Here is a 21,491-nt window from a genome sequence, read left to right as displayed (position 1 = left end):
ATAGTGTTTCAAAAGGCTGAGTGAAAAAAACAGGCAGAAATGCTGTGAAGTGCACACACAAATGAGCTTTTCTCTTCTTTAATGACTGAGTCAGTATCTGCAACATACTAATATGTGTTTTTGAAATACACAGCATGAAGGAAATCAAACCCAGCATTGCTCAGCATAGCAATTAACATTAGGCCATGCAAAAAACAATTGCTTTGACAAAAAATAGTATATAATCAGTGGGAGAAAGTATCTAAGTACAATTTTAATGTATTTGTACTTATATTTTCATTTCATTGCATTCAGGGGTAAATATTGTACTTACTCAACCACATTTATTTTAAGGCTTTAGTTTTTAGTTATTTTGGGGATTCCAAATTATTAATACAAAATATGACAAACAAAGACATTTTTTAGATTAACATGCTATAAAATTACACCCATCATCATAAAACCTATGCACATTAATGCATCAGTAGTTATAATAAAAGTATATTAAGTGTTACTTAGTATTACTTTCACCTGTTATATAGTATTTCAACACTGTGATATTGCTATTTTTAGACAAGTAAAAGGTCTGACTACTTCCGCCATTATGTAATCAACTAACGTCAAGTAATTAACAAATCCTTCGCTAGGGGGAGTAGTCTGCACTTCGAGTTTACGTAGATAGGTGTTTTGATCCTTGTTGGCTGCCGTACCAAAACACAAACGTCATTTTGGAGCGAAAGTTTTCGAAAGGCTTCATAGGATGGACCGGGCGTGCTGAGGTGTGCTGCTTAAAATTACTTAACGACTCTTTGTTTGGGAATTTTGAAGAAATTGCTCAATAACAACACCAAGCTGTTGTAAAAATGGAGGGACTGGAGATGTCTGCGATGATACCGGCTCTGCAGGAGCTAGCAAGGTGAGTACCGGCTAAAGCTGGCTAAGCTAACCTGTTAGTGTAAGTTATGTCAGAATCTGAAACTGCTTTAGGTTGAACCGAGTCTTCTCTTTTTATGTAAAAACTACTTAGTAAATGAAAACCTTCGCTGCCATGTTGGTATTTGCAGTGCCAGCGCGGCTGAGTACGACCAGGCGGTGCAGAAACCTCGACAGATCCTCTGTCAGTTCATTGACAGGATACTGACTGATGTGGATGTCGGTAAGTGCAGAATCTCAAGCACTTACAGAAGGTGGACACAGTAACAGAAACACCTGACAGTACTGCACAATACAGTATTAAACAGCTTGGCAATATACAGTCAGATCTGGGTTTTGCCAGCAACTGTCTGACACTTTGTAATTCTGTTTTAGGTCTCCCAAATCTCTTGACAAGCATATAAAAACACATTCTATGAGTTTAAACAGTTCCTAATACCTGCACATCATGTTTTTATAGTGATTGACCTGACAACAGCTCTATGCAGTTAGAGGTTAATGAAGTAGTTTGTGACATCTTAAAGTGAAGAAAAGTCAGTGTCTTTTTTCTAAACATTTTATTGCTTGGTTGATCTAAGCTGTTGTCTATATGTCCTCCAGTTGCTCTAGGTCTGAATAAGAAGTCCAGTTCTGAACCAGCCTGTGTGATGCTGCTGGACTTTGTGCAGCATATAATCAAATCCTCATCTCTGATGTTCGCCAACCCTGCCTGCCAGCCTGCCGAGTACCCAGACACCACACAGAGCTGTACTGGTACGAATTGCTCTTCCAAAATCAGATTAAAAATGTAAAAAAAAAAAGTCTTCTCCCCTCCACATCTGATGTCTCCTCTTTCCTCCCTCCATTCAGACTTCAGTAAGTGGGTGGCGATGCGTTTGCTTCGTGTGGCAGCAGCTCCAGACTGTGACGTCATCCACGGGCGGGTCTCTGCCGTCTTGTGCTCTTTACTTCATACTCTCAGAGCCAGGGTGCCATTCATCTGCAGCCGCCTCACTCAGGACCTAATTTTTTTGGCCCAGGACCTCGGCGATATCCTGTATGCACATATTGCCACGCTCTCAGGAAAGGGACATACTCTGAGCATACACACACAGAGCCAATGGCCCGTGACACTCGCGTGCTTCAGGATCTCCCCCGTTTGTGCCTCCTCGTACCTCACCCCCTCTCCTCTTGTTCTCTCCTCACCTGCTGCCCTGGAGTCACTGACTGCCGTGACAATCAGTGTCATAACCGATGCCCTGAGAGGAGTTGTCTCGCGCCGTGACCTCAGTATCGCCTGGGAGACGGCTTGCTCCTTCCTGGCCAATGGCAACACCAAGCTGCGGAAGCTCTCCATGGTGATGCTGAGGTGTCTGGTGGAGCTGAGGGGGTTTCCTGAGATGCAGAGCCAAGAGTTCTTCACAGCCTACCTTCACTTGTTGGAAACACACTCCTACGCACACACAGCAAACACAAACCTAGATGAGAAACATCCTTATGAAGGAGAGCTGCTACACTTGACTCGCTGTGTGTTTCAGTCGTCTGGAGTCTCTCACTCACACTTTGAGCCCATCTATCTCTCGCAGATGTTCGAATGTGTTTGTGCTCTTGGGGGGGCAGGTGTCAGGTTGGGGACAGAGGTGGCCGAATCACTCTGCCTGCTGTTCGGGTTTTCGCTATCTGTTGTCATAGTTTATGAAAGTACTGCATCGTTAAGAAGGCAGCGAGTCACAGAGGTCTGCAGGACGTTGGCGCGCACCATTGGAACAGAAAATCAAGCTGAAGTACGATTCCCTTCTTTGCCTTTATTTTTAAAATCTCTCGATCTTACTGTTACATCCCATCTTTTCTCCCTCGCCCTCTTTATAATATCTGCGGTGCTTGTCTTTTGAAGTGTGCAGAGGGATTTCTCCAGGCTGCACTGAAGGCCGAGACTGCAACGGTGGTGCAGAAGTCAGGAGATGGAGAGACTGCTGCCAAGAAACCCTGCAAATCTGCCACCAAGTCAGTCAGCAAAACAACAAAGACATCATCGGAGTGAGTTCATAAACATTCAGTAATTGGTTCGATTATAGAAGAAGTCCAGAGGTCTGATTTAGTGGTGTAAAAGACGCCATAGTGCATTGTATCATCATACAGTGAAGTACAGCACAGCACATATGGTTATTTGTTTGTTATTCTCTCACACGTGTGAAGAAATTGTTGAAAAATGCAGCGCTGTAGTTGAAGAACCGTGTGTTTATCTGTCGTTTTAATCTATTTTTCCAGGCATTTTGCCTTTATTTGGTAATGATAGTAGAGACGTGACAGGAGGAAATGATGGACAGGAGCGAGAGGGGTGTGTCTTTAGCTCCTAGCATGCCAGATAAACCTGAGATGTACGCTAAGAAGTCTCTGTAAACAGGTCCATTGTTAAATTTGAAAGTTTTATACTTGCTGTAGTGAAAATGCATAGAAATGTGGTGTGGATTTTGATTTTGATTTTGCTCACGCAGTGGGTTGTAGGAATTGATAGTAAAGCTGTATCATAAATCAATGCAGCAGATTACTTGTATTTAAATGCTTATGTGTCTGTGTGTCTTTAGTGAGGTGGACATGCGTGTTCGCAGTGAGGTTTGGGCTGTGGTGAACAGCCGGCTGGAGGAGCTGCTCACCTTTTTGGACTCTGCCAAACCTGAAACCACACAGACTCTCTCTGCTCTGGAGGGTCTGGCCCTCATCCTCCACCTGGCAGCCCTCTGGTCCTCCCCCACCAGGTAATACTCAAACACTTACACATGCTGTCACTCTGTCTTTGGTGCTGCAGTTTTGTGATTGTGTTTTCTCTGTCTCCTTGTTGACAGTCCCTCTCCTCTTCTCTGGGTGTCCTCTGAGACTCTGGACAGGGCCCTGAAGAGCTGTCGGTCAGTGTTGGAAGGAGGTGCTCAACCTGTCTCAAACCAGGACTACTTTCAGTCTGCTGTCAAGGCCACTTTGCGGATCCTGGACTCTGTTCTCTACCTGAGAAGTAAGGATATAAACACCCACAAAGACACACATTATACTTACTGTTCCTGTGTTTCATATCCGTTCGGTGTGATGTTTATTTACGATTTATTTTGATACACGACAAAACCTTTCTTCAGTGTAAAAACAAGCTTTACTCTGAAATTTGTGGCCGAAATCGACCCCAAAACACATCCTTTTAGGCACAGTATATTGATCACGTGTGTCATTGTGTAAATGTCTAGTGAGCGGCTCCAGTGAGGACGGCCTCCAGCGACAAGTGTGTGCTTTGCTGTCTCTTCCCTGGGTGTGTGAGAACAAGTCTGTCTCAGCCTATCAGAGTGCAGGATTCCCCTCCTGGCTGCCCGCCTTCGCTCATAGACTCGGCTTCTGTTACTGTGAGTATTTCTTCCGCATCGCAGCTTCTCTGGCGACATGTAGCTGCTACCTGCATCTTTTTTGTAAAGGGCCTAAAAAAAACTTTCATAACTGCTATAAAATGATTTTGAGGTCATTTCCTTTGTGAAAACTCTGGATTGACATCAAGCTGTGTGTGTTTTTTTTTCCAGCACCTGAGATCCAGGCGGACTGTGTGTCACTGCTGGCCCTCCTGCGTCGTGGTGTGTGTGAGACTTGGCGTGTGTGTGTGTTTTCCAAGATGCTGCAGAGTCCAGATGAGGTGGTGAGAGCGGCGACGGTCAGGGCCTTCCCTCTTCTTCTTCACCGCCTGGGAAAGGCAAACCACACCCTCATCGACACTGCTCTCCTGTAAGCACACATGTATGTCAATGAGCAGTATGCGCACTATTGCTGACTTTTGTCATGTTCATGGTGTGCGTGTGACCATTTGCAGTTCCAGGCTGGAGGACAGTTCAGAGCAGGTGAAGAAGGAGCTCGCCAGGACCATCGGGCAGCTAAGTTGTATCCAATCAGAGCTCTCCCAGCTCACTGACACCCACAAAGAGTCCACTCCTCTTCCTGAGATCCTCTGCCACCAACTCTGCCTTGCAACAAAGCATGCTGGGAGCACTTCTCCATCCCTCAGGGCGACTGTTGTCAGACCCTTCCTGCCCCTGCTCAGACAGCAAGCTCCAAGTAGTGTTAAACAAGGTCTTTTGGGGTTTTTTGTTTGCTATTTTGTTCCATAATGAGCTTTTGCAACATGCAGACCCTAAAATGGATTTAATTTACTTTGATACACAGTTGCAATATTGTTTATTCTTACTTATTTATTTCACATTCTTAGCTTTCCTGGAAGCTCTGCCTCACCTCTGCCAACATGTGAACCTGGTTGATGGAAACAGCGACTCCCGGGCAGTTCTCTGTGCTCTGATTGGTCTAATGGAGGACTCCGATCCAGCGGTCAGAATAAGCTTCAGCCAGTCAGTGCGTTTCCTTTTAAGAGAGACCACCAGAAACTCTGAGCACAGCTCTCTGAGTGAGGTGAGCAGTGGTTATACTGAAACATCTGTGCTTTACACTCAGTTTCGAACATCTAAAAACCATAATTTTCATTTTTAATGTATTATTGTAACACAGAAAGAGCATCAAATGTTCAATAAAATTTAATTTAGGTGGTTACTGAGCAAAACATGCATATTAATCTCAGTTTTATGTTATCCAAGCTCCTGGTTGTCCGTCTTAAAGAGGCATTCAACAACGCTAAACTCAGCAGAGACGACGACCTGCGCAACACTCTCATCCTCACCACTGGAGAGATTGGCAGGTACAGGTGACCTGAGCTCAGAGTAGCACCACTAGCTAGCAAAATTACTGTCATCATTTGCACATCTTTAAATACATCTTTAATATATACACGTTCTTCTGTAGCATGTTTCCTGTCTCATTGTTCTGGTCCGTTTTTCATTCTGGCCGTTTAAGCGATACATACACTGTTTTTAACTCATGGCTTTCATCTTTTATTGCCTCTGAAAGAGCGTCTCAGGGCAGTCTGGTGTCGTTCTCTCTGCTGCGGCTGCTCCACTGTCTGCTGTCCAAGTCGTCCCCGGTGTCTGTAGCTGCCTACACCCAGATCAGAGCCCTGGCCACTGCCAAGGGTCTTAAACTACAGACCCTCTTCAGTCAGTACAAGAACCCTATTTGTCAGGTAGGAAATCTTTAATGCTGCTGTAATAGACTTGGGCTATAAGTCTATTCTCATTTTACTAAATTTTTTTTTCTGAAGATTAAGATTCTCTGTCCGAGATACTATGAATAATAATAATAAGATATATTAACACTCCTCAATAATGAAAAATGTGCAGTGTGTGTCAATGTGTCTGTAGTGCTTTGTTTTCAATTTGGCTTTTTCTATTAGAGGTTTGGTGTGTAACAAGGTGGGAAACCTTGTTACACAGATTTAGTTTTCACCAACAGTTCTGTGCATTGTTTCAAATGTCTCGCCTGAATTACATTGAGATGAATTAGTTTTTAGGATTCAGTGATGTGAGGACAAACTGGCTTTGCTTTGTGTTTAGTTCCTGGTGGAGTCGTTGCATTCGCGTCATGCGTCGGCCTTGCGGAGCACACCGGATCAGGGCAGCGAGTCCGCCAATCAGAGAGAGCTGGCGCTGGATATCCTGGCTCAGATCGCACACGCTTTTGATTTCCCAGACCTCCACCGCTTCCTCACTGTACGTCATACATGCAACTACAGAAAGCACATTCACACTCTGAAGTACACAGAATATACAGTGTGCAGTATGAATTTGATAGTACGCTGGCACTGTATTATGTTTATGCACTTGTGTGTTTCTAAGCATGTATGTTTCTATGTGTACTTGTATATGCAGAGGACTCTCCAGGTGCTCCTACCGTACCTGGCGGCCAAGGCGAGCTCTACTGGCTCCGCCCTCATCCGTACCCTGGCCAATGAGCTGAAGGCAAATAGGAGAGAGATCCTGATCAACAACTTCAAGTACATCTTCAGCCATCTGGTCTGTTCCTGCACCAAGGAGGAGCTAGAGAGAGCTTTCCACAACCTACAAGTAATTATTGTCTACACATTCACGCTACAGCAAATACTACAGAGCATTTCATGTTGTGAACATCTTCCAACTCATGGTTGTTGTGGTAGGCGCTGACTTTAGATGTACTTTGCATTATCGATTGAATCATCATTTCTCAACACAAGCACATTATGAGCATCTCCGAGCGCTGTGATTCACCACATTCCAAAATAACCTACATATGAATGGAAACAATAAATAATAGGAATAAAGACATATTCCATCATTAAAGGTCACCCTCACCCAAATTAATTCAATAACGTATATGATTTAAAGCACCCGTATTGGCAAAAGCAACCTTTGGAGGAAATTAATATTAAGATTGGTCAAACAGTCAAGAGTATTAATCAAATATAAAACACTTTGGCAGTGGGGTGAGTCTCAGCTGATAAATAAAGCAAGTGGCTGAAATGGCTTGGCAGACTGATTTGTGTTTGTTTTCCTAATGCTCTCCCAGAGAGAGACAGAGATTGAACTGGGCTCTCTGCTGAGGCAAGACTTCCAGGGTCTTCACAACGAGCTGCTGCTGCGCCTGGGAGAACACTACCAGCAGGTCCACACAAGCACATTAGCACAAGTAGAAATCCTCGTTGTGCTTGAGTGCATGCATGTCAGTAATGAATTCACCTCTGTGCTTTACCATTGCAGGTATTCAATGGTCTGGCAATTCTGGCTTCCTTTGCATCCAATGATGACCCGTACCAGGGTCCCAGAGACATCACCACCCCAGAGCGCATGGTACGAGTCAGAATTTATACAATGTTACAGCTTCATCACATGCTTTGACTAAATATGCGACGGCTGATGTTGAGTCGGGTGTCTTAAATGTTGCTGCTGCAAGGAATTGCAAGGATGTACCCATTGCCAAAGGTTATGGGAAGGACTGAGGAATCATTCTGAAGCAATTAGAGAATTCAGTCAGCTCTTGTCGTGGCCATCGCTAAGATACTTCCAGGTCATTTCACTCAAGCAAGAAAGACTATTCGACCATGGCTGCAGTCTTATTGTACCTCAAATTTACACAAGATTCAAAGTGCACAAATCCAGACACAAACTAACTAAATAAATCATTCTAATACTGTCATAGTAATGGTAAAAAAAAGGTTTTAAAAGAAAGGGCTGTAGAGTTGAAACGTCAGTGTCCATCTTTTCTACGTGAAAGAGGAGCTGCCATACAGTGTACAATTTTCCTGCACTGCCTCTAGTGGTGGATTTAATTTCCTATAACGTCAGATGATTCATTAGATCTCTCAGCTATGCAGTGAAGGTTGGGGGGAATTCTCTCTTCTTCTTTTTTTTTTAGCATGAATCTGTATTTTTCCTCATTGTGCGACAGGCCGACTACCTGCAGCCGAAGCTGCTGGGAATCCTCGCTTTCTTCAACATGCAGCTGCTCAGCTCCAGCGCAGGAGAGAAGGACCGCAAGAAGCTGGTGTGTGACCCATGACTGAGAACTCATTTAATAGCTGCTGTCTGAGAATGTGTCGGCTCAGTTCACAGAGCTGCTGTTCTCAGTATTACTCAGCACGTGTGGTGTAAAAGTGTCCACCTGTTTTGTGTGTGCAGGCATTGACGAGTGTCGTGGCTCTAATGCGACTGATGGGCTCCAAACACATCAGCTCTGTCAGGGTGAAGATGATGGCGACGCTCCGCACAGGCCTCCGATACAGAGATGACTTCCCTCTGCTCTGCTGCCAGTCAGTCACTCTCACTCACTCACACTATTCTCAAAACTGACATGTAACCTTTTTTTTTTTTTTTTTTTTAAAGTTTAGTAAAAACTATTGCTATAAATGCACATTGCACACCGGCCTCCCTGAGCACAGTTACAAAGCCTTAATAAGAGTGTTGCTGACCTGCTGACGGGCAGCCCTGTTGCGTGAAGGCGAATGTTAATTCCTAACCATCCTCCCGGATCCTTACCCTGACTTATTTACTGTATTTACTCTTCTTTAACTGTCTTTATTATCTGTATTACACCACAAACTGACCAAAAACCCAATTTCTAACCGTTCGTTTGATACTGTGTGTGATTCTGTGTTTTAATTCCTTGTTCCGGTGTGGACAGGACGTGGGACTGTTTTGTTAGGAGCGTCGAGCCGGCACACTTGGGCCCTCTACTGAGTCATGTTATTGTTGCACTCCTCCCCCTGATCCCACTGCAGCCCAAAGAAACCGCTGCTATTATACGCTTCCTGATACTGGACAACAGGTAACAAATTTAAGACTTAGCAAACTGGGTCTGGACAGAAAGTTACTTATCAAAACCTGTAAACTGCATGACCAAATTTTCTTTTTTTTTTCCTTTACGTCAAAATAATATTTTTATAACCTCAAAAATAGAAATTGGGTTTTATCTACAGGAAAAAAAATAATCTGCAGAATTTAATTCCAGCTGCAATCTAATTCAGTTGATTTCCTGCAGGGAAGAAATGAACGACTATCTCCATGAGATTTACTTCCTGCCAGACCACCCTGAGCTGAAAGACATCCACACTGTTCTGCAGGACTATAAGAAGGTCAGTACAACCAAGAGGATCATCACAATGATGAAGTAAATGAAGGCAAGGCAAGGCAAGGCAAATTTATTTGCATAGCACAATTCATACATCAGGCAATTCAAAGTGCTTTACAGAAACATAAAAATACATTAAATCATAAATAGAAATGCTTTTCAAAGAAATAATGAAAGAGAGAAAGAAAGAAATTAGAAGAGAATAAAAATAAAAATACAGATAAAATACTATAGAATTACAAACAGGAAAATACATTTAAAGGAAAATTAAAAAGAAGCCAGTAAAATACAGCAATTAAGCATTTAGAGTGATTAAAATTTAAGCAAAAGCTGTAGCAAATAACGTTTTCAACTGTGATTTAAATGAACTGACAGTCGGTGCAGACCTTCAGGTGTGCAGGGAGATTGTTCCACAGGTGAGGAGCATAATAACTGAAAGCTGCTTCACTTTGTTTGGTTCTGATTCTGAGGAAACACAACAGGCCTGTCCCTGATGACCTGAGGGGTCTGGATGCTTCATATGGAGTTAATAAATCTAGAGTATATTTTGGTACGAACCATTTCATGCTTTGTAGACCAACAGTGAAATTTTAAAGTCTATCCTTTGACTCATGGGAAGCAAGTGTAGTGATCTGAGGACTGGTGTGATATGGCCCATTTTCCTGATGTTTGTAAGGACTCTTGCAGCAGCATTTTGGATCAGCTGTAGTTGTCGAATTGACTTTTTGTTTAGGCCAGTAAAGACTTTACCATGTCTTCTTTGGACAGACATCCCTTAATCCTGGTTATATTTTTCAGGTGGCAGTAGGCTGATTTGGTAATGAGCTTTAAATGGTTGTTAAAATTCAGATCAGAATCAATAATCAAAAAATGAAGGATGCAGATGGTGAAGAGGGTCATCATTCAACGTCAGTGATGTTGAAGATGATGATTAAATGATTTAATACTGCGTCTGGTTTCCCACAGCTGACAGCCAGCAGCAGTGACCTCGCTGCAGCGCTGCAGCTCTCCATGAGAGCCGTTCAACATGAAAACGTCGACGTCAGGATTCATGCACTGACCAGCCTCAGGGACATGATGCACAGCAAGCAGGTACACAAACACACACACATCCTCAGATAACTTACCTCTGAAAGGACCAGAGCTGCAGTTTACTGACTTTACTTTAACTTACCGTAATGTTTGTTTCTTTTTGTGTTGTGGACTGCAGGAGTGGCTGCTGCGGCAGGTGTGTGCGAGTGAGGCGGTGGAGCCGGTCATCTCCAGCCTGGTGTCAGTGCTGCTGAAGGGCTGCCAGGACTCGTCCCCAGAGGCCAGGCTCCTCTGCGGGGAGTGTCTGGGGGAGCTGGGGGCTGTGGACCCTGGACGTCTGGACCTGTCGCACACACACACCCATGGCGACCGCAACACCTTTGTGGTAAGCCAGAGAAGACCAAAGCTGTGCATGTGTAAAAGTGTATATAAAAAAAATGTATATACAAAACAGTATGTAGCTTGTAACTATGGCAGTATGCACACAATTTACAAATTTACACTTTTATCCATTTCTTAATTTTTTATACTTCCCTCAAAGTCTGAGTTAACACATTGTATTAATTTAACAAAGAAAAATTTGATCATATAAGGTTACTTGACTTCCTGTTTGAGGATAAAAGCATATTTGTCTGTGAACAGAGTGGAGTTGATGATCCCAACTTCGCCTACGACCTCCTGACCGAACTGATCAGAACATTTCTGGCTTACGCTGATGACGTGAGAGCGCAGGACTCTGCTGCATATGCAATACAGGTGCACACACGTGCTGCATACTCACACTCGATACTGTGTGTGCCGGTCTGTCTCATTTTGTGGCTCATATCTTATATATAATGCTTTATGTGTTTGTGCTGGTGCACTGCAGGAGCTGCTGTCCATCTTTGAGTGTCGAGAGGGTCGAACCGACTCATCGGGGCGCCGTCTGTGGAGGAGATTCCCGGAGCAGATTCAAGAAATACTGGAACCACACCTCAACAGCAGGTACTTACAGCACAAGATCTACTCTCAAGTTATTTTTCTTCTTTGTCCTCTCTCTCATTTATTCTCTCCTCCCTCTTCATCTCCAGGTATAAGAGCAGTCAGAAGGAGGTTAACTGGTCGAAACTGAGGAAGCCGGTGTACTTGAGTAAGAGAGGCAGCAAATTCTCTGATTGGTCAGCCACCTGGGCCGGATACCTCATCAGCAAGGTGAGCTGATTTATTTTTGCTTTTGCTGAGCCAAACTCATACACAGCTATTGGATCATGCCTTCATCTCTTCCAATTTGTCACATTCTTAACTTTTTACAGGAATATGCAAAGGTTTTAAGTAAATTGAGATAATTCGAGACAAAAAATATATTTCAATTTACATACACATTTTTCTTTCAAATCAGAAGTTATGGGACCTGGTTTTATGTGTTTCAGGTGAGACATGAGTTGGCCAGCAGAGTGTTTACCTGCTGCAGTTTCATCATCAAACACGACTACAAGGTCACGATCTACCTGCTGCCTCATATTCTGCTCTACATGCTGCTGGGCTGCACACCTGCAGAGCAACAGGAGGTGAGAACACATCTGTATCACTTGAACTTGCACAACTTAAAGTAGTTGACTCCTGGATTTTGGTAATAAAAACCCCTGCTTCCAGGTAACAGAGGAGATGATGGCCGTGCTGACGGAGGGTGATGGACGAGGAGGGCGCTGTCAGGAGACAGCCTCCAGCCTATCACAGCTCAGCATTCAGACTGTGTTCAGCATGTTGTCTCATCTCACGCAGTGGAGCCGCCACATCCTCTACTCCAAATCCAAAAGCAACGGTTAGTGACAAAAACAAAGACTATTTTGCTTCATATGTCGAGTATTATTCCAACAGATCTGAGACTATTAAAGAATGTTTAAAAAATTTTCATCAGCAACATTAGACAAATATTTACATGGAAATGTAAAATAGTTAATGATTAGTTGAGAAATATTCACACCTTAGTTTCACCCTTGTAAATGCAGGTATCCTTGTTGTTCACTGACCTGCATGATTAATTAAGGCTTCAAGTAAAAACTAACATGTCTTATTGCAGAGAGTGGCGACTATCAGCGTGTGGTAGCCTTCCTGAAGGGTATTCCACAGGACGTTCTGGCCAAGGCCTCGCTGCGATCCAAAGCGTACACTCGTGCCCTCATGCACTTTGAAGCATACATCTTAGAAAACAAGGAGAACATCCAGGACCATCTCACCTTCCTGCAGGTCTGACAAGTTAACGGCCATTTAAATTGATTTCTTTGATAAAGTGTGCTCATTTCCTCTGCTGTTAGATTAAACTAATAAAAACATGGTACTGGTTGCCTAGTAGCATGTTATCGCTTTATTATATTAGAGTTTTTAAAGTTTTTTTTAGAAATCGTTTGAAAGAGCGGTAAAATAATCGTTACTGTTTGGTTTACAAGAAATTGAAAAATGTAATTTGGTCAACATCTGATTTGCTGAGTTCATCTTTGTTGTAAATACTAACGTGTCACAATAGATCAATATGGCTGAAATCTAAATCACAGTATTATATTTTGTGTATATTTTCTGATTTATCATTCATGATATGGCAAATAAAAGCTAAACCTCATAAATTCATTGTTCAGCGCAATGAAATATGCTCCATGGGTGTGTATTAAGATTATATCATCACATTGCGATGGTGCTAAAAATCAATAAACAATAAGAAGAATTATCGCCCAGCTCTTGTTAAGGAGACGTTGAAGCTCCCTCTCCTGATTGGCTATTGCAGACGCTGTACGCTGCGATGCATGAGCCCGATGGAGTGAGGGGGGTCAACGCCCTGAGGAGGGAGGAGCCGTCGCTACGGGAACAGATACTGGAGCATGAGAGCATCGGCCTGCTACGAGACGCAACCGCCTGCTACGACCGGGCCATACAGCTGGAGTCAGACCAGGTAGATACACACACATACACACACACAGTTGTATACTATATATTACATTAAAATGAAAGATAACTGTGCTGTGAGCTGTATCTTTCTGTAGTATGTCCCTGTTTCATCATTGTCCATTTGTGTATAGATTGGTCACTATCATGGGGTGATGACCTCTATGCTCGGCCTGGGACAGCTGTCAACAGTCATCACTCAGGTCAATGGAGTACTGGCCAACAAGTGAGGCTCACACACACGCACACACACACATTATGGTCCATTCATTCTCATGAAAGGTGTTTTTAATTAACATTCCTTTTATGTTCCAGTTAATCTTGTGATTTGAGCTAATGGACGCATAGATAACATGCAAGTCAGGTATGGTCAAGTGAATTTTGCTTCGTATGTACACATTTAGGCACCAGTGGAAGTCGGAGCTGAACACCTACAGAGTGGAGGCAGCCTGGAAGCTCGGACAGTGGGACCTGCTGGAGGATTATTTGAGCTCAGGTAATAAAATACGCTGATGATCCTTGGAAGCTGCCACATCTCGAAATGTTGGTGGTGAAATATGGCAGCAATAGATAACTACTTAATCACCATGTTTTGCACTGCCGTTGGTGCTCCAGACCGTCAGTCCAGTACTTGGGGTGTGCGGCTCGGCCAGTTGCTGCTGTCGGCGAAGAAGCAGGATGCAGAGACTTTCTACGAGAAGCTGAAGCTGGTGAGGAAGGAACAGGTCGTCCCTCTGTCTGCAGCCAGTTATGAGTGTGGAACCTACCAGAGAGGATATGAGTACATCGTCAGGTCTGTGTGTGTCTGTGTATTCTTGGATTTTTCTTTCTTTTTTTTTTTCGTTAGAGCTGATTCCTGCTTGTCAGTAGCGATAACTTGAATGAGTGAATCTAAAAGCTCTGTCTGTCTGTCTGTCTGTATGTATGTCTGATTAGGCTCCACATGCTCAGCGAGTTGGAGCACACTTTCACTGAGCTGCAGAAACAGGGGGAATGCTCCACCCCCAGCCTCAGCCAGCTGCCTCCTCATTGGTCAGATCGACTGGAGATGACCCAGAATTCCTTCAGGGCCAAGGAGCCAATCCTTGCCCTCCGACGGGCCCTGTTCAGCCTGGGACCACAGTAAGGACGCAGAAACACCTGCAGCCAAGCAGGCACATGTTATCATTTGTCCTTATTTTTTTATGGTCCAGCTCTCCCTTAGCTTTGCCCCTTTAGCATTTTTATTTATTCATGTGTCCTAATGGATCTATTAACAATGTGGCTTTGCACTTTGAACTTTTCAGTTTATACTTCTTAGTAACTTAATCTTAAATAACTTCTGTGCACATTGCCCTACCATGAAATCAGGGACAGTACAAAGATCATCTTCCTCCTGTGCATTAATTCAGACTACTATGTCTGTCTGTTTTGTTTCCTGTTAAATAAAAGCCATCTGAGCTCCTGATTGAAATGCAAATCTGAACAAAATCAGTGTCAGTTATCCAAGTCAGCAAGACAGCATCATCAATCAGGCCTTGTGTTTGCTCTGCAGGCCTATAAGCAAGGAGCTGGTAGGGGAGTGCTGGCTGCAAAGTGCCCGGGTGGCCAGAAAAGCAGGACACCACCAGACTGCTTTTAATGCTCTGCTGAACGCGGAGAACACACATCTGGCAGAGCTGGTCACCGAGAAGGCCAAGTGGCTTTGGTCCAAGGTAAAACCAACCTGGAAATTACAACCAATACATAGTAAGACTTGGTTATACATCCCTGATGCCAAAAGGTGTGTAAAGCATAAAAAAAAACCCAGAATGCAGTCATTTACAAATAAACTGTTTTTACTGACAACAGTTTTACAAAGTGTTCCTGAGCCCATATAAGAAATATCCTTTATACAATCATGTGTTCACAAAATAACCTTCAGTGTTGGTCCGTCATCAGGGCGACGTGCACCAGGCCCTGATCGTCCTGCAGAAGGGCGTCGCCCAGTGTTTCCCTGATGATCAGCCCCTGACGGACCCTCGAAGTCTGCAGACCAAAGGCAAGGCCATGCTGCTGGTGGGACGCTTCATGGAGGAGACAGCCAACTTCGAATCCAATGCAATCATGAAGGCATACAAGGTAACAGCTCTGATTTCTGTAGACGAAAAAACACCACTTCAGGAAAATAAATGTTAACCTCTTTTTTTTTTTTGTTTGATGGGACACGATCAGTCAGTTTGCATATAAAACCAACACATTAACAAAGTGGACACCATTATTATGAAGACTTCCTGCCCAGCTGAGTTTAAGTTTGAAACTTTGAGTCTCTTTGGTTGCTGCTGTCCATCAGAAATTGATTTGTTTGTCACTGTCTTCAAAGTAGAGGTGAAAAGATTAGTCAATAAATCGACAGAAACGTGATTGGCAGCTATTTTGATTATTGATTAATTGTTAGTCATTTTTCAAGCAAAAATAACATTTCCTATTCCATCTCGTAAATTATGAGGATCTGTGGCTTTTCTTTGTCTTATGGTGTCTTTATAAAATTGTGATGGGCATTTTTTACACATTTTTGACACAGTTTTAGACCAAGCGATTAATAGAAGAAAATGAAAGATTAACCAATATTGCAGTAAATGTTAGTTGTGGCCCTGCTTTAAAAGTGTGTGTGTGTTTTTTAGGATGTGACCAACCTTCTACCTGAGTGGGAAGATGGAAACTTCTACCTGGCCAAGTACTACGACAAAGTGATGCCAATGGTGACTGATAACAAGCTGGAGAAACAGGGGAACCTAATCCGATACATCGTCACATACTTTGGAAAGTAAGTTATTGTTCTCTCTGCTGATATCCAGCCCTTCAGTCTGTGATCAGAGCGGAGAAAACACTGCTTTACTCCACCATAGACTCATTTGTCATCATTAGCCATTTCATTTAATTATGGTTGTTTCCCTCCCAGAGCTTTGCAGTTTGGAAACCAGTACATCTACCAGGCCATGCCTCGCATGCTGTCTCTCTGGCTGGATTTTGGAGCCAGAGTGTGTGAGTGTGAGAAAGGTGAGTGGCCATTAGTGTAAAATAAAGATGGACACACACTGGCTCAACACTAACGCACTAGCAGTTCAGTTTTAGCTTTTTAGGAGTTGTTAACCATGAGAACAGAAAAACATGTAAACACATTCATATACTATGCACATATCCTTCCACCGCAGCTGGGCGAGCAGACAGACTGATGCGACAGGAGCTGGGGAAAATCAACGCAGCGGTGAGCGAGCACTGTGCCAACTTGGCACCGTACCAGTTCCTGACCGCCTTCTCCCAGCTCATCTCCAGGGTGTGTCACTCCAGCGACGAGGTCTTCACCGTCCTCATGACCATCGTGGCCAAAGTCTTCCTGGCGTACCCGCAACAGGCCATGTGGCTAATGACTGCTGTCTCCAAGGTAGGTGTGTGTTTGTGTGTCTGCGTGTGTGTCAACTTGATCAACAGTCAGGGCTTTGAGTACTGACTCTCTGCACTTTGATCTCGTAAGGCATGGTCAAGAACCCTCTCTAGCTAATCTACTGTTTTAGTGTATATACTATATGCATGCCACTGTGTGTGAACTCTGACTTTTGTGCGTGGATGTGTTAATTTCCCTTTACAAATATTACAAATCCTTTTTACTCTGTTTTCTGTCATTGAATGACCAGATGTTTTAGCACCTGTATAATCTTACAGGACTACTAATTTGCATTTATGAAAAAAAAAACTTACATTCTCTCCTCACTAGGCTGAACAGTTCCAAATTTTATGAAATTACAATATCAGGAAGTCATACAATACTTGTGACAACATTTCAGGTCATATTTCAAGGTCATATTCACTGTGACATCATAATGTTCTGCAAAAACATTTTTCTGGCCATTATTCAACCATAGCTAAGGAACAGAACGGCAGATTGTGACCACATTTCACATTTGCTCAGGTACTGAATTGGTGACACTAACCTTCAAATCATATTTCAGCTTGCTTTTTTTTTTAGATTTTTTTTTTTTTTAATCGTTCGGCCCTCACTGTTCCTTCTGTTTTGTTTGTTCAGTCATCCTACCCCATGCGCATGAACCGCTGTAATCAGATCCTTAAGAAAGCCATCAGTCTTAAACAGTCTCTGGAGAAATTCATCGGCGACGCCAACAGGCTGACTGACAAGCTGCTGGAGCTCTGCAACAAGCCGGTACATGCACACACACACACACACACACACACACACACACACGCGTTGTATAACACACATTATATATTGCATGAAATCAGAATGAAGTTTACAATTCCAAACTCTATAATTGTCAATATGGATTACTATTCACGGTATTTTTTTCTGTATTGTGTGACATGTGCTTTGATAAATTCATGTTGTTTCATGGAAAAAATAGTGGTTCATATAGAAGCCACTAGAAAATGCTCTTTGCCCTTTTTTTTTAGGTGGATGGTAACAGCACCACCCTCAGCATGAGCGTGCACTTCAAGCAGCTGAAACGTCTGGTGGAGGAGCCGACCTTCAGCCAGATCCTGATCCCGCTGCAGTCGGTCCTCATTCCCACGCTCCCCTCTACTGGTGGGGCAAACACACAGCACGACGCCTTCCCCGGACACTGGGCATACCTGGACGGCTTTGAAGATAGTGTAAGAGAAAAGAGAAAAAAGCTGATGATTGTTGTCTTATGTCTGTTTGGCAGGAAGGTGTCTGAGAATACATTATGGTTCTGTCTCACCAACCAAATTTTTTAGGCAAAGAACAGTCAACGAGATAATCGTAGAAAATCAGATAATACGATAGCAAAAATCATCTCGATTTGGTACATGCCTCGTAAACACAACCTGCCTGTGTGTTGGTGTGTATAGGTGGAGATCTTGGCCTCCTTACAGAAGCCTAAGAAGATAAGTCTGAAGGGTTCAGATGGGCGGAGTTACACCATGATGTGTAAACCTAAAGATGACCTGAGGAAGGACTGCAGACTCATGGAGTTCAACTGCCTCATCAACAAGGTGTGTGACATTTGACTAAAAATAAAATAACAGAGCATGATTCATGGGTTTACAAGGTATATTTGTCTCACCCTCTTATACTGGATTATACTACTGGTGTGTTGAGACGTAATAATGTGTTCCTTCATATATATAAATAGACATTTCATACTTTACAGGAACGTACATCCTTTACAATGGCAGAAGTAAAAATGTGTGTGCATGCTTTCTCTTTGTGTGTGCGTGTGCGTGCGTGTGTGTAGTGCCTGCGTAAAGATGCTGAGTCAAGGCGGAGGGAGCTACATATCTGCACCTATGCTGTGATTCCCCTCAACGAGGAGTGCGGCATCATCGAATGGGTCAACAACACCTCCGGGCTTCGACACATTCTCACCAAGCTCTATAAGGAGAGAGGTATCACCCCACATTAAGCCTGAAAATGGAGGAAGAGATAAACTGTCAGCTTAATCATTGTGGTGAAATCATTTAATTTGGTCATATTTGTGTGTGTTCAAGGCATCTATCTGTCAGGCAAAGAGCTCAGGAAGCTTATGCTACCAAAGACGGCTCCCTTTGAGGAGAAGCTGCGAATCCACAAGGAGGTGCTGTGCGCTCGACACCCCCCTGTATTCTATGAGTGGTTCCTCCGGACCTTCCCTGACCCCACATCATGGTGCAACCTCCAACCTACCTACCTCCAACTCTCCTACAACTACATTCATGGTGGCCATTGTCTCACATGCAAAGTCAATAATCTAATTTTGTTGCGTGTTCACAGGTACAGCAGTCGCTCTGCATACTGTCGCTCCACCGCAGTGATGTCTATGGTGGGCTACATCCTGGGTCTGGGAGATCGCCACGGAGAAAACATCCTCTTTGACTCTTTCACCGGGGAATGTGTTCATGTCGACTTCAACTGCCTCTTCAACAAGGTTTGTGTTAAAATAGGAACTAATCAGGAGCCATCTATTTTATAAATCTTCCAACAGGAATCATAAAAATTTATTTATATATTGTTTTTATGTACTACCTTTTTATATCATCTCCCTTTTCTCACATATTTCTCTGTTGCTCCTTCTCTCCCTCTCCACTAGGGGGAGACATTTGATGTGCCTGAGGTGGTTCCCTTCCGCCTGACCCAGAATATGGTCCACGCCATGGGGCCCATGGGCACTGAGGGTCTCTTCAGACAGGCCTGTGAGGTCACCCTGAGACTAATGAGAGACCAGAGAGAACCACTCATGAGGTGCACACACATAAATACTTTGCTGAATAATGATTATATATCTGATGACAATGCTCACAGGCAAATTCAGATTGTGTTTTTCTCTGTCACAAACTTTTATAGCAACTCTCTCCTAAAAAAAAGTTTCCAAGTCCAAAATTTTTGCTTTTAATTTTCCCTTTAAGTGTGCTTAAGACCTTCCTTCATGACCCGCTGGTGGAGTGGAGCAAACAAGCCAAAGGACTTTGTAAAGCTCAGGCCAACGAAACAGGAGAGATAGTTAACGAAAAGGTGTGTGCATCTCTTGGATTTTGCCTCTGGAAGTATGTTTCTATCCATTTAGAGCAGCATGCATGTCTAATACAAGCTATCAATGTCACATTTTTGTTATTCATGTTACTGTATCGTCTCATCTTTCACCTCTCCTTCTCTGCCAGGCTAAAACCCATGTGTGTGACATCGAGCAGCGTCTGCAGGGAGTAATAAAGAGCAGGAATAAAGTGCTGGGTTTACCGCTGTCTATAGAGGGACACGTCCACTACCTCATACAGGAAGCCACAGACGACAAACTGCTCTGTCAGATGTATCTGGGCTGGGGGCCCTACCTGTAGAATGCGCATCAATGTTTCAAAAACAGAAGAAAGCATTCTGTTAAGGACAATTTAAGATGGTTTCCTTTGATAAAATACTTCAACGGGACAACTTCCAGTGCCCAGCTGTGGCCCCAAGCATGTATAACAAGTGCAAAGAAATATTTGCACATGAAGTTGTAATAATGCAAAAACCGCTCCGACACCCATGACTGTTAAAAAGCTCTTTTTTGTTCTAGCACTCTCATTATTGTATTGTTGCCCATTTTCTGGTAACACAGGATATTTATTGTGTGTTGTGCATTCTCTTGTAATAAAGGAAGTGTTTTGATTTTGTAGGTAAATGTATCTGTGAGAAGTGTGTCTTCTAATCCTTTAACCCTCCTTAGATTCTCTTTAGCGGTCAGATCCCTGTTTTAATCCCTTCTGTGTGTGTTTTTCTCCTCTTGCACTTACCCAGTGATCCAATCAACTCGCCTTTTTCTCACAGGAGCACCAACTGGGGCAGAGCGTGTGCTTATGAAAGCCGTAAGAGGCTGAAGAAGACTGGGTGAGGATAGTGGTAGGAAGTAACTGACGTGGGATTTCTTGAAGTGAGCAAGATTTTTGTCCAGCCATGCATTCAGACACTCAAAAGTTTACTGTGTTTTTTATCATTACTTTTCTCATTTTTGTCAATGTGTGGCTGCTGTTGCCGCTTTTTTTTGGATAGAAGCCTTTAATATTTGTTTCTAATCAATAGTTGCTTTCCAAACCAGCACTGGATACGCGCATTTTTTGAGGACGTCTATGACCGACTTTTGTGTTTTTACATTGTGCAGCATGCAAGATTATCTTTGCAGGATTGTGCTGGAGCTTCTACTTGGGAAAGCATCAAACAGACTGTTCCTGTGATTTGCACAACGCTTTTTGTTTTTGGTTGACAAAGTTTTTTTTATCAGAACAGTTAATACAGAGAGCTACCGACGGTTGAGTTATATTTTGCAGCTAAATATCTTGTTTTTATGAATGTTTAGTCTCGTTGCGTAGTCTTGTAGAGATTATGCTTTTATTGTGAAAGTCAGTACAGGAAGTATGGGCGCTCCTCTTTTTCTATCATTCAGATACGTTGTTATTTTTGCCAGTATTTTCACCCGGTTTAAGACCGCTACCAAAGCTCATATGTGCACGGCTAGCTGGGTGTCTAATGTACTAGTGTTTGCAGATTTACATGTTACATGGTGCAGTGATGCTAGCGGTTGAGCAAACTCAGAACCTTATAAGAAAATGGAGATAATCGCATATATAAATATACATTGATGTTCTGAAAGTCCGCCGTTACAAACCAAACCGAAGCTGTAACGTTATACCAGCTGTAGACG

General features: G+C 43.2%; 1 protein-coding gene across 1 annotated transcript; it reads left to right on the top strand.

The window, feature by feature from the left end:
- The first annotated feature begins 842 nt into the window (after positions 1-842).
- Positions 843-20,468, top strand: atr (ATR serine/threonine kinase). The gene is made up of 48 exons (XM_041954016.1): positions 843-895; positions 1,044-1,135; positions 1,513-1,665; positions 1,762-2,675; positions 2,786-2,928; positions 3,477-3,647; positions 3,735-3,898; positions 4,122-4,274; positions 4,446-4,644; positions 4,730-4,986; positions 5,123-5,319; positions 5,502-5,602; positions 5,812-5,983; positions 6,354-6,509; positions 6,669-6,863; positions 7,342-7,437; positions 7,533-7,622; positions 8,221-8,316; positions 8,451-8,581; positions 8,953-9,096; positions 9,310-9,403; positions 10,366-10,491; positions 10,610-10,816; positions 11,074-11,187; positions 11,300-11,415; positions 11,502-11,622; positions 11,841-11,978; positions 12,064-12,232; positions 12,491-12,657; positions 13,190-13,354; positions 13,482-13,573; positions 13,752-13,843; positions 13,963-14,140; positions 14,284-14,469; positions 14,882-15,041; positions 15,268-15,447; positions 15,990-16,132; positions 16,268-16,365; positions 16,521-16,750; positions 17,390-17,524; positions 17,773-17,973; positions 18,193-18,336; positions 18,579-18,729; positions 18,832-18,988; positions 19,094-19,247; positions 19,410-19,561; positions 19,726-19,831; positions 19,978-20,468. The coding sequence occupies exons 1-48, from the start codon at positions 843-845 to the stop codon at positions 20,149-20,151; spliced, it is 7,827 nt and encodes a 2,608-aa protein (XP_041809950.1). The 3' UTR covers positions 20,152-20,468.
- Positions 20,469-21,491: the final 1,023 nt, after the last annotated feature.

This window comes from Chelmon rostratus, chromosome 15 (genome assembly GCF_017976325.1).
Source record: "Chelmon rostratus isolate fCheRos1 chromosome 15, fCheRos1.pri, whole genome shotgun sequence".
NCBI lineage: Eukaryota > Metazoa > Chordata > Actinopteri > Chaetodontiformes > Chaetodontidae > Chelmon > Chelmon rostratus.
This window is presented reverse-complemented; position numbering and strand designations above follow the sequence as displayed.